The sequence below is a fragment of the Salmo salar genome, chromosome 01 (assembly GCF_965601325.2).
Source record: "Salmo salar chromosome 01, fSalSal1, whole genome shotgun sequence".
Taxonomy (NCBI): Eukaryota; Metazoa; Chordata; class Actinopteri; order Salmoniformes; family Salmonidae; genus Salmo; species Salmo salar.
The window spans coordinates 140,057,501-140,070,134 of record NC_138291.1 but is presented as its reverse complement, the minus strand read 5'-3'; the positions used below and the strand labels follow the sequence as shown (position 1 = coordinate 140,070,134).

The window sequence follows — 12,634 nt, the reverse complement described above, 5'->3', positions numbered from 1 at the left end:
ATGATACATGTTAGAAACACACATGCACACACAACAATGGTGCTCAGTCTGCCTCTTTATACTCGTGTTTTAATTTCCATGACAGATTTCATCATCATCACAGCCATGTGAAGTTCTGAAAAAAGTTTGTTAAACACTTCCGCAGTCATCTGTGTACGAATGATACATCTGTATGATGCATCTTATTAATGCAAACGCACATTGGCCTTTAGACTGACTGAAATATCATTCAGGGCTTGAATTCACTCCTTCTTTCTCTTCGTGTTACAGGAGTGATGAAGTGTATTTCTGTCAGTGCTGATGGAGCTCTATTCTGTTCTGTTGGGGATGACCAGGCCATGAAAGTCTTTGGTGTAGTCAACTTTAACATGATCAACATGCTTAAGCTGGGGTGAGTTTAGAGGTGAAAGGTCTAGCAATTTAGCTTGTTGCCTTAAAACCAAAAGCCATCCCTTCTCTCTACAAATGTGTTGATCTGACATTCCTCTGCTCTCCGTGTCTTGTGTAGTTTCCACCCGGGCCAGTGTGAGTGGATCTATAACCCAGGTGATGCTATCTGCTGCGTGGCCTGCTCAGAGAAATCCACCGGGAAGATCTTCGTCTACGACGGACGGGGAAGCAACGAGAAGCTCCATACCGTCGACAAGATACACCCATCTCCGCTGTCCCAGATCCACCTCAACCCCAGATACAGGGTCATCGTTTCTGCAGACAAGGCTGGAATGCTGGAGTATTTGGACCGGCCTCCCCAGCGAGTTCAAATCCCCCTAGCACGTGGCTGGGTGTATAAGACTGACACAGACTTGTATGAGTTTGCCAAAAACAAAACCTACCCAACCAGCCTGGCCTTCTCCCACGACGGTAAGAAGATAGCTACTATCGCCACCAACAGGAAAGTCAGGATCTTCCGCTTCCTGACGGGGAAACTGATGAGGGTGTTTGATGAGTCGTTATCGGTAAGTTCCGAACTCTCACATATCGGGTCTTTACTTTATTTCACATTGCTATTAATAAACTGTGCTACATCTTATAATCAAGAGATTTGTCTTTTTAAGTCACAAGATACTGACAAATTGGTAGGCAATTCACTGTTTCCCACATTTCCCAGTGCATTTTTCTAAACTGTGGTAATTTCTCTGACCTGGTCCTTTTAGATGCTATCAGACATGGAGTATGGTCGGAGGATGGCGGTAGAGAGGGAACTGGAGAAGGTGGACGGTGTTAGGCTCACCAATATCATCTTTGACGAGACGGGTCACTTCGTCCTCTACGGAACCATGCTGGGCATCAAGGTCATCAATGTGGAGACCAACAGGTAGCGTTTGAATAGTCAAAATACGTCTAAACACAGTGGTTGTCAACCTTGGAGAGCGACAGAGTGAGCAGGTTTTTGTACCAGCCCTGCACTAAAAACCCTAAGTCAACTTATCAAGCTCTCGATGATAAATTCATTAGTTGAATCAGTTGTTTTTAAGGCTGGACTGAAACAAAATGTATTTGTCACCTGTGTGTGTTCAGGTGTGTGCGTATCCTGGGGAAGCTAGAGAACAGCCGTGTGGTGAAGCTCAGCCTGTTCCAGGGGGTTGCCAAAGCGTGCAACACAGCTCCCACCATCGAGATGAAGGCATCAGACAACCCGGCCCTGCAGAGCACAATGCCAGACCCCACAACCTTCTGCACTGCCTTCAAGAAGTACTTCTACATGGTGAAAATTCTGTCAACTTTTTTTTTTGTCCTGGAAGGGCAATTGTAGCCCCTGTGAAAGAGAAATGGTATATTACTGTTGCTCTCTTGTAGTCACACCTATTCTTTGACATATTTTGACCCGCATTTTATAATTTCCTCAGAATTTCTGTTACTACAACTTAATTTCTCTTGGTAGTTCTCCTAGAGCGAGCCAGAGGACACTAAGAGTGCCGAGTCAGACAGAGATATGTTCAACGAGAAGCCGTCTGGGGAGGTGATGGCTGCTACCCAGGCTGATGGGCCCTAGAGGGTGTTAGACAGCGCCATTCTCTACACCACCATGGGAGACATCCACATCAAACTCTTCCCTGTCGTGTAGGTCATCCTCTGTTGTTTTAAAGTACCTCCCGCAGTGCTTCCTTGCCATTTGCAATGCAAAAGGTTCTGCCTGTTAACTTTCCTCTGAACCTACAGTTTTGCATTTGATTGGACAATTTCACTTGTTTATGGACTATTTTATGTATCTCAGGTGTCCCAAAACGGTGGAGAACTTTTGTGTTCCCAGCAGGAACGGTTATTTCAATGGCCACATATTCCACCATGTCATCAAGGTAGGACATTTAATCATTGCTCATTGTTTTGACTTATAGTAGGAACTTAATCACAGGATGTGATGGGACTGTTCTTTCCTCTTGACCCAGGGCTTCATGATCCAGACACGGGATCCTACAGGGACAAGGCATGGGAGGAGAGAGTATCTGGGAAGGGGAGTTTGAGGATGAGTTCCATGCCACACTGAGACACGACCGGCCCTACACCCTCAGTAAGGCCAACGGAGGCCACGGAACCAACGGGTCACTGTCATTCCCATGGTAACTAAGGGCTCGCTCTGTGTGTGTCTGAGTTGGTATGAATTTGCTACTGAAGTCTGATATTTTACTTCCTGAAGGAATGTAGTATTTTGTCTGTTTTAATCAAGCATTTTACCAATGTATATTTCTGCATTATGTACAAAGATGTCCAAATAAATCTAGACCTAAGTTAATGGCTCTCCCTACTTGTCTTTCTCGCCCTGGTTGGACAACAAGCGCACAGTGTTTGGCAGGAGTGCCAAGGGAATGGAGGTAGTTCAGAGGATCTCCAACATCAAAGTCAACCCTAAAACAGACAAACCTTACGAAGACATTATCACCACCATCAAGTAATCAGGTTTCCGTCTCACCAGTCTGTCTGCTCTTATTGTATTTCTTTTTTTACAAAGTAAAGTCTTGGATTATTCAAGAATGCATCTTGCTGTCTCTCATTCCATGTGTCATCTTTTCTTGGACGTGTGAAATGAATAAACCAGGGTCGTATTTGGGACCATTCAGGGGAACATTACAGAACGTTCAGATATAAATATCTAACATGATTCTGTATTCTATCTACAACTTCTCTGGATGGGTCAGACCATATCCAGACATTCATCAGTTTGTTTTTATTTAATAGCGTTGCATTATGAATCATTTACAAAAAACATCAAGTCCGAGTAACAAATGTGCGGCTGTGCACTGTGCTTCTTTTTTTTTTGTTTTTTTTTAAGTCACATCAGAAATGGAAGATTTTGCAAATCAAGAGATCCGTTAAGAGTAGAGGGAAAGGCTTCTTCACGTGTTTTTTTTTTTAAATATACAAGAAGTAGTAAACACTATAGCAATAAGGAAAGTTCATTCTAACCAAAGGATGGTTCTGCGATACAACAAGAGGCATTGAAAGGGTGTTACTACAGGTGGGTAATGTAGTATGTTACTAAAAATGCAGACTGTGCTAAAACTAATCTAACAAATGTTATTACAGAACTCAACCTGGAGTCCTATAGTCGACAGCAGATATTATTTTTGCATTTGGTTTCAAATGAAGCCAGGGTCACATTCAGTAGGGCACAACATTATGGAACATTCAGATAAATATTGTGTGAAAATCTTCCTGTCAATTAATGAAGGAATCACGTCAGCTCTAAACATTTATCTGCAACAAGTGCAACGTTGCACCGTCCTGAACACAACCCACATGCACCAATGCATTCTTCACAAAAAAACACTCCACAAAACAGGAGGCAAAAATATCGCTTGGATATTTCACCAGAGACACAATATCTCAGCAAAGTCTGTTTCAATCAACTCAAAATTGATCAAAACAGATTTCAGTAAACAGCATTATTTAATGTAACAGACACTTCTCAACCAAAGTAAATAATAGCTGAACCCAAACCTTAACCGCTTGTGTCATTTTCAGACCTGATGCTGCATTACAGCAAATCATCAGTCAAGTGCATTGGTACCGAAGATGACACCACCCCCCCAAATAAATCAATTCTAGACCATAATAGGTTACCATCAATTCCTATTAAGACATGACATGAAGGCAGTGCCATAAAGCAAAATTCAGGATATTGGACCATTCGTTTCAATAAAACGTTTGTGTGCAAAGCCCTGAAGAGTAGAAAAGTCGCGGGATGTACACACTTAGTCCTGTGACCTAACTAATTGACCTGTGTGTAAATGTCTTATAGGGTGTGAATACCTGCTTTAGCTGTAGTGAGAATACAGCAGCTCCTTAGGGAGACGTTAAATGGTGGACAGTGGTCAACGTGCTGTTCCAACTTATATTCATATTTTGCGCAAGACTGAACAGGGATGCACTGGTTATTGGTTAGACATTTGCTAATACAGTATAAGACAGATACTTTTCACTTTGTCAGGGCTTAAGTGACTTTATCTACTCAATTATTTCACCTTTGACGAGTATACCAAACTGCACACTGGTTAGCCAAGGAAAAACATCTGCAACATGGAGTTTCGCCATGAAATTAACCACCTCATACGATCTTCATTGAGGCGATATGGGAATGTGTAGTCTAGGTAGTTAACTAAGCTTGACGGAACCCCTAAAACCTGGCCTGATTTATTAGCATACCTTTTAGCCAAGACAGAGCAGCGCACAAAGCATTCAGACTAATGATGGCTTCACTAGCTATGGGTTAGATTATAAGCTTATCCACAGGTTAGGGGTGGGAACAGTGGGTGTGGTAGGTAGAACAGAGATGTAGGCTATGGGGTCCAGGATGTAGGGTATAGATGGGTATAAAATAGGACTAGGGCCTCAGTATGAGGGTGAAGGTATGGGAGTTGGGGTAGGACTGTAGTGGAACTGGGTGCAGGTTATGGGATGATACTGTGGTAAGGCTGGTCTTTACGATATGTGGTAGGACTGGGTCCATTTTAAAGAAGTTTGAGATATAGAGATTGAGATATACATCTTAATCTCAAACAAATTGTTTCTCCTTTAAGTCAAGCATCAGGTAAGAAATGTAGGTAGGTATTTGGTGAAACTGGTCTCTAGGGTATCAATGTGTTATGGGGTAGTTCTAGGGTAAGAGGATAAGAGGTGAGACTGGGTAACAAAAGTCAGTCATCAGGGGAGGTTTAGGCCACGTCCAGTACGCCTGCAGCCACCAGCTGTCGGGACAGCCAGTCCAGGCCCTCGTGGAGCCCTGTGCCGCTGCGGGCGTCACAGCCTTGGATGTGCCAGCTCCTCCCACAGCACAGCTTGTGAAGGCTCAGAAGCTCCGTCATCTCCTCCACTGACACAGCCCCGGGGACATCCTGCAGGTGAGGATAGAGGAATCAATGACTTAAATCGTCTTTGTGTGTGTGTGTGTGTGTGTGTGTGTGTGTGTGTGTGTGTGTGTGTGTGTGTGTGTGTGTGTGTGTGTGTACCTGTTTGTTGGACCAGGGGGCTGTGTGTGTACCTGTTTGTTGGACCAGGGGGCTGTGTGTGTACCTGTTTGTTGGACCAGGGGGCTGTGTGTGTACCTGTTTGTTGGACCAGGGGGCTGTGTGTGTACCTGTTTGTTGGACCAGGGGGCTGTGTGTGTACCTGTTTGTTGGCGAAGATGAGCAGCAGGGCGTCTCTCAGCTCTTTCTCGGTCAGCAGTTTTGCCAGCTCACTGTGGGCCTCCATCAGCCTGTCTCTGTGACAGCTGTCAATCACAAACACCACCGCTGGAGAGAGAAACTGAGAAAGTCAGGCCCCTATTCATTCATAACCTGGAAACAGGTTTCCTGGATGAGTAAAAAAACATTTACTGAAAACGTTTTTGTATAACATACTGTATTTTCAAATTCTCTCTTCAGATATCAATACATTTGTCATTTATTGATACAGTAAGGGAAGCAGGTAATATGAAAGAAAGAGGATAGTCAGATACACTATTTATACAAAAGTATGTGGACACCCTTTCAAATGAGTGGATTCGGCTATTTCAGCCACACCAGTTGCTGACAGGTGTATAAAATCGAGCACACAGCCATGCAATCTCCATAGACAAACAATGGCAGTAGACTGGCCCGTACTGATAAGCTCATTGACTTTCAACGTGGCACCGTCATAGGATGCCACCTTTCCAACAAGTCAGTCAACGTCAGCCAAGAACTGTTCGTCGGTAGCTTCATGAAATGGGTTTCCATGGCCGAGCAGCCGCACACAAGCCTAAGATCACCATCCGCAATGCCAAGCGTCGGCTGGAGTGGTGTAAAGCTCGCCGCCATTGAACTCTGGAGCAGTGGAAATGCGTTCTCTAGAGTGATCAATCACGCTTCACCATCTGGCAGTCCGACGGACGAATCTGGTTTTGGCGGAAGCCAGGAGAACGCCACCTACCCCAATGCATAGTGCCAACTGTAAAGTTTGGAGGAGGAAAAATGGTCTGGGGCTGTTTTTCATGGTTCAGGCTGGGCCTCTTAGTTCCAGTGAAGGGAAATCTTAATGCTACAGCATACAATGTAATTCTAGACGATTCTGCGCTTCCAACTTTTGTGCAACAGTTTGGGGAAGGCCCTTTCCTGTTTCAGCATGACAATGCCCCCATGCACAAAGCAAGGTCCATACATAAATGGTTTGTTGAGATCGGTGTGGAAGAACTTGACTCGCCTGCACCTAAACCCCATCGAACACCTTTGGGATGAATTGGAACGCCGACTGCGAGCCAGGCCTAATCACCCAACATCAGAGCCCGACCTCACTAATGCTCGTGGCTGAATGGAAGCAAGTCCCTGCAGCAATATTCCAACATCTAGTGGAAAGCCTTCCCAGAAGAGTGGAGGCAGTTATAGCAGCAAAGGGGGGGGGGGGTACCAACTCCATATTAATGCTCAACGAGCAGGTGTCCACATACTTTTGGTATGGTAGTGTACCTTGTGTGTTCAGGTAATAGTGCTTCCAGAGAGGTCGTAGCTTATGTTTCCCACCAACATCCCAGATGGTGAACTTGAGATTCTTATACTCCACTGTCTCCACATTAAAACCTAGAGATGACAAGAAGGAATGGCTAGTGTCAATACAATTCAGGTAAATGTAATGTCAAAATGTATAATTTGACACGTGCCTACATGACAAAGACTGTTGTGGGTTTACCTATGGTAGGGATGGGCTGCATAAACTCGTCCTGTTTCAGCTTGAAGAGGATGGTGGTTTTCCCTGCACTATCCAGTCCCAGGGTCACCACCCTGATCTCCATCTTTGGACCGATGTGGACCCGGTTGTCCTGGAACAGAGAAAACCATGTCGTCTAAATGAGGTAACTAATTATCTTTCAATGGAGAGTGTGCCAAGTCTTGAATTCCTACAGAGTAGAGCCGAGTGCTGTACCTTAGTGAATGTGACGGGGATACCAGCGTCTAGCTGGATGTGGTCGGCCAACTCAGTGAACTGCTGCTGCTGTTTCTGCAGAGTCTCCAACAGTCTGTTGATCTCCTGCTTTGCCAGAACCACCCTGCAGTCATCCTACCGAGAGAGACGGGAAAGAGATCAGTCATGACTACTGGGATGTTTTGTGATACTTGTGGGCAAAAATGCTCGATCTTTCGGCGATAATTCGGACATTTTATATGGCAATATGCAATGATTTTGTCCAATTTTTCACAAATGCGCTGATGAGGGAAAGTGGGTTGACACGTGGCTTGATTGAACCATATTATGCGGTAAATGGTTGAGTATGCGAGCCCTCTTTTTGTGCTGCGGGGATAAGTCAGTTTTGTCCAATAATATTGCGATGAATTGACTGTTTTATGCTGAAATAGTGCAGTGATTAGTCAAATTTGGAAGCCCTCGGATAATATGCAGGGCAGGGCATTGTTGATTTTGAAAATAAAACATTTGCTATCGTAGAATCCAGGAGGGACTGTCCAATTGAACACGCATACAGAAGACCCCAGGAAGAACATAGCGGTGCAAAGCTGCTTATTGAAAACGACGGCACCTTCCAGTGCAAGCAGAGATTGCGTTCCTACGGTGTGCTCTAGATGCTATTCCCATTGGTGGCCCCATTTTGGCTCCTACCTGCTGCAGTGTTTTCTCACAGTGCAGGCAGGCAGTGGAGACCTGGGAAAGCAGGATGGCCATGTCCTCCTGCTGCTGCCGGAGCCAGATGAGTCTCTCTCTGACGTGGGCGTCTACTACGCTGAGCGCCATCTCCTCCTGTCTGCACAGCGTCTCGTGGAGGTCAGCGAAGTATGCCCGTACGCATGACCGTGCGCTCTCTGCCGTGCCTGGGACCTGGGGAACACCCACAGACGACTGAGTCCATCAGGAATACACACAGCATGAGGAAATATACACTAGGATAAACCATAAGCCATTTCATGACTTTTTGGAAGGAAACAACGTTTCCGAGGACTTTTAAATGTAGCCATTGTAAATTGGTAAACACAGTAACAGCTTTACATTGATTATAGCTCAATTGCCTAGCTATCCTCTTTGACAACTAAAGTTCTTCTGTTGTATAGTATGCAAAAAGTCATCCACTGCCAGCTGTTCTTACATGTTCAGTGTGTGCCATGCTGATGCCGTCCTCCACTGTCTGTTCTCCTCCCTCAATCTGCTGTACGATCCCAACCAGCTTCCTGGAATACTCCGACACCTCCTCTGTGAACGTTCGGATACAGTGGGCCATGTCCAAGATGGATGCACGGATCTGATTGGCTTCTGCCTCCAGAACCACATTCTACAGGAAGGAAGCAATCAGCAAGGAGAAATTAATCAAATCATAGCAGTTGGAACAGCCTCAACCTTCAACACCATAGTACCCGCCAAGCTCTTCACTAAGCCCAGGGCCCTGGGTCTGAACCCCTTCCTGTGCAACTGGGTCCTAGACTTCCTGACGGGCTGACCCCATGTGGTGAAGGTAAGCAACAACACCTCCGCCACACTGATCCTCAACACGGGAGCCCCACAGGGGTATGTGCTCAGCCCCCTCCTTTACTCCCTGTTCACCCATGACTACGCACCAGAAGAAACACTACTCCGCTACAGAGTTGAGTCTCCCTCTCATCCTTGAGTTGTTTCTACAACTTGTGGTAAATTCAATTGATTGGACATGATTTGGAAAGGCACACCTGTCTACATATTGTTCCACAGGTGACAGTGCATGTCAGAGCACAAACCAAGCAATGAGGTTGAAGGATTTGTCCGTAGAGCTCCGAGACATGATTGTGTCTAGGCACAGATCTGGGAGTAAGGGTACCAAAACATTTCTGCAGCATTGAAGGTCCCCAAGAACACAATGGCCTTCATCATTCTTAAATGGAAGAAGTTTGGAACCACCAAGACTCTTCCTAGAGCTGGCCATCCGGCCAAACAATCGGGGGAGAAGGGCCTTGGTCAGGGAGGTGACCAAGACCCCAATGGTCACTCTGACAGAGCTCCTCAGTTCCTCTGTGGAGATGGAAGAACCTTCCAGAAGGACAAACATCTCTGCAACAGTCCACCAAATCAGGCCTTTATGGTAGAGTGGCCAGACGGAAGCCACTCCTCAGTAAAAGGCACACGACAGCCTGTTTGGAGTTTGCCAAAAGGCACCTAAAGGACTCTCAGACCATGAGAAACAAGATGATTCTCTGGTCTGATGAAACCAAGATTGAACTCTTTGGCCTAAATGCCAAGCATCATGTCTGCAGGAAACCTGACACCATCCCTACGGTGAAGCATGGTGGTGGCAACATCATGCTGTTGGGATGTTGTTCAGCGGCAGGGACACTAGTCAGGATCGAGGGAAAGATGAACGGAGCAAAGTACAGAGAGATCCTTGATGAAAACCTGCTCCAGAGCGCTCAGGACCACAGACTGGAGCGAAGGTTCACCTTCCAACAGGACAACGACCATAAGCACACAGCCAAGGCAACGCAGGAGTGGCTTCAGGACAAGTCTCTGAATGTCCTTGAGTGGCCCAGCCAGAGCCTGGACTTGAATCTGATCAAACAACTTGCCACCCCCATCTAACTAGCTGTGTGAGAGTACTTGATGTCATTCACTGAGGGTTAGTGCTATCTAGGAACCTTGGGACATCCCTAGGCTAAACACTAACCTTAACCCATCACATAACCCTGAACCATTTTAAAATGTCAACTTCAACGGGATGGCGACATCCCAAGGATCCAGGATAGCAAGGACTGTTTACTGAGGCAACACGTAGGGCGAGTGCCAGCACCACATTTTGTGATTGATGTTTTTCCTTTCAAGTGACAACAAAATACCAATACATTCAAAATGTGTCCAATGCGGTGTTCCAGCTGGCTAGCATGAGGCAGCTCAGTCTTCAGAGTCTAGGCATTTTGTTTGCTGGAATCATTGCAGTTTATCCTCCCATTCGCTAGAGTAACACAGTTTTTCTATATAAAAATATAGTCTTTCTGGTCCTCTTAAACTGTATGTGGTGCTTACATGAATGTTCTTTGTAGGGCTGTTTTTAGCACAATCAATACAGAAAAGGTTTTATTGGTTATCTGTGAATATTGCCACTCTAAAATCGGAATTGTATCAGATCAAAAAATTCCATATCGTTCGGGTTCTAATAAAAACATATATTCTTGTCTCTAGTGGGTCTCGTTGCTAGGAATGTTGCTTGAGAGATGGACGTAAGTAGTCAATACTGATATTCTCCAAGCTGACTCTTCCTCCTTCCAGTACCTTGTGTCCCTGGTGCTTGCCGTACTCTTTGCACACGCAGCACATGAGCGGCCCAGGCTGGCAGATCTCCTCCTGACAGACAAACTCGATAGCGTGGACCTGATGCTGAGGGCACAGCGTCTTCTCGTGGGGCTTGTCTGCCAGGGGTACCCGCCGGTGCTTGGCCAGGGTGCGGGTGGAGTGGGTGAGCTGGGAGCAGTTGGCACACAAGTGGGTGGCACACACTGTGCAGTACATAGATGCAGTGTGGCTCTCGTCCTCGTCACAGCGGATTATACTCTGGAAGGAAAGGGAAGAACATAGAATAGTGTTACTTACTTAATGACAACATGAAATATATGTTTGGCTGGATGATGAAATTAAGAAAAAAAAACGAGACAGATCAAAGCAAAGTCCCATATTGCGTTCACCTATCTTCTGTGTTTTCAGATAATTGCAGATGAAAGATGGGAACCCAGGGCGGGGGTAACTACTGCCTACCTCTTCCATGCCTTTGAGGGACTCCTCTGCCATGCCCAACTGGTTGGACGCTCCATTCTGCAGCCTCTCCAGAAGTTCCAGCAGGGCAAAGTTCTTCTTCAGACCCCACACACCAGAGTCCCCTGAGAGAGAGAAAGAGAGAGAGAGAGAGAGATGTCACATCCCCTTCACACAGACCAGAGTATGTGAGCCATTGGAAATCCCACTCATCGCTCATGGAGCGGTCTTTGCGCACCGCTCCATGGTTCAATGTCCATTCCCCTGCTCTGCAAAAAAAAATATTCATCAGCGCTCACATAAAATAAAAAATGTAGCTCAAACTTAGACTCCCCTTTTTGTTTAACAATAGCCTATATAGAAATCAAAATGTGCTGCATGGGCTCATTAGTTGTCTTGCTAATAATTACACAGGCTGTGAGACCTATTTCTTTGTTGACTCATAACATTTCTGTGCATTAGTGGTGGGGGAGGCTAAATAAACACAACAGAATAGGCCTTATTAAAAGAACAGTGGTGAAATGAAAAATGCTGGGCAGAACACGTCCAGAGCTCGTGGCTGAGCAGTACCGGAGTGAAATTGGAGCAGGAGAGAAAGGCCGAATCGATCCATTACAGCCAAATTACACACCTTCCACTTCGCTCACATCCTCTAACACAGGTATTCCCAAAATGGGGTACGCGCAACGCTGTCGGGGGGGGGGGGTTAAAAATGTGATTCACATGAAAAAACATATACAGTTGAAGTCTGAAGTTTACTTACACCTTAGCCAAATACATTTAAACTCAGTTTTTCACAATTCCTGACATTTAATCCTAGTAAAAATTCCCTGTCTTAGGTCAGTTAGGATCACCACTTTATTTTAAGAATGTGAAAATGTCAGAATAATAGTAGAGACAATGATTTATTTCAGCTTTTACTTCTTCCATCACATTCCCAGTGGGTCAGAAGTTTACATACACTCAATTAGTATTTGGTAGCATTGCCTTTAAATTGTTTAACTTGGATCAAATGTTTCCGGTAGCCTTCCACAAGCTTCACACAATAAGTTGGGTGAATGTTGGCCCATTCCTCCTGACAGAGCTGGTGTAACTGAGTCAGGTTTGTAGGCCTCCTTGCTCGTACATGCTTTTTCAGTTCTGCCCACAAATTTTTCTATAGGATTGAGGTCAGGGCTTTGTGATGGCCACTCCAATACCTTGACTTTGTTGTCCTTAAGCCATTTTGCCACAACTTTGGAAGGTCAATGTCCATTTGGAAGACCCATTTGTGAACAAGCTTTAACTTCCTGACTGATGTCTTGAGATGTTGCTTCAGTATATCCACATCATTTTCCCTTCCTCATGATTCCATCTGTTTTGTGAAGTGCACCAGCCCCTCCTGCAGCAAAGCACCCCCACAACATGATGCTGCCACCCCCATGCTTCACGGTTGGGATGGTGTTCTCCGGCTTGCAAGCCTCCCCCT

At 45.5% G+C, this 12,634-nt stretch overlaps 2 protein-coding genes and 1 pseudogene across 2 annotated transcripts in view; 2 read left to right on the top strand and 1 right to left on the bottom strand.

Moving 5' to 3' along the window:
* LOC106561121 (peptidylprolyl isomerase domain and WD repeat-containing protein 1-like) lies at positions 1–1,993 on the top strand (annotated as a pseudogene).
* Positions 1,994–2,026: 33 nt separating this feature from the next.
* LOC145850326 (peptidylprolyl isomerase domain and WD repeat-containing protein 1-like) lies at positions 2,027–2,891 on the top strand. Its single transcript, XM_082973760.1, has 4 exons — positions 2,027–2,061; positions 2,216–2,297; positions 2,419–2,558; positions 2,792–2,891. Exons 1-4 carry the CDS (start codon positions 2,027–2,029, stop codon positions 2,889–2,891), a joined length of 357 nt encoding a protein of 118 aa, XP_082829886.1.
* Positions 2,892–3,148: 257 nt separating this feature from the next.
* Positions 3,149–12,634, bottom strand: part of LOC106562204 (E3 ubiquitin-protein ligase TRIM23) — a 26,417-nt gene continuing 16,931 nt past the window's right edge. The window contains 9 exon segments of the mRNA XM_014126914.3: positions 3,149–5,330; positions 5,605–5,729; positions 6,921–7,031; positions 7,141–7,270; positions 7,375–7,509; positions 8,065–8,280; positions 8,546–8,728; positions 10,690–10,968; positions 11,170–11,291. Of these exon segments, the coding sequence (XP_013982389.2) occupies positions 5,151–5,330; positions 5,605–5,729; positions 6,921–7,031; positions 7,141–7,270; positions 7,375–7,509; positions 8,065–8,280; positions 8,546–8,728; positions 10,690–10,968; positions 11,170–11,291 (1,481 nt within the window). The 3' untranslated portion in view covers positions 3,149–5,150.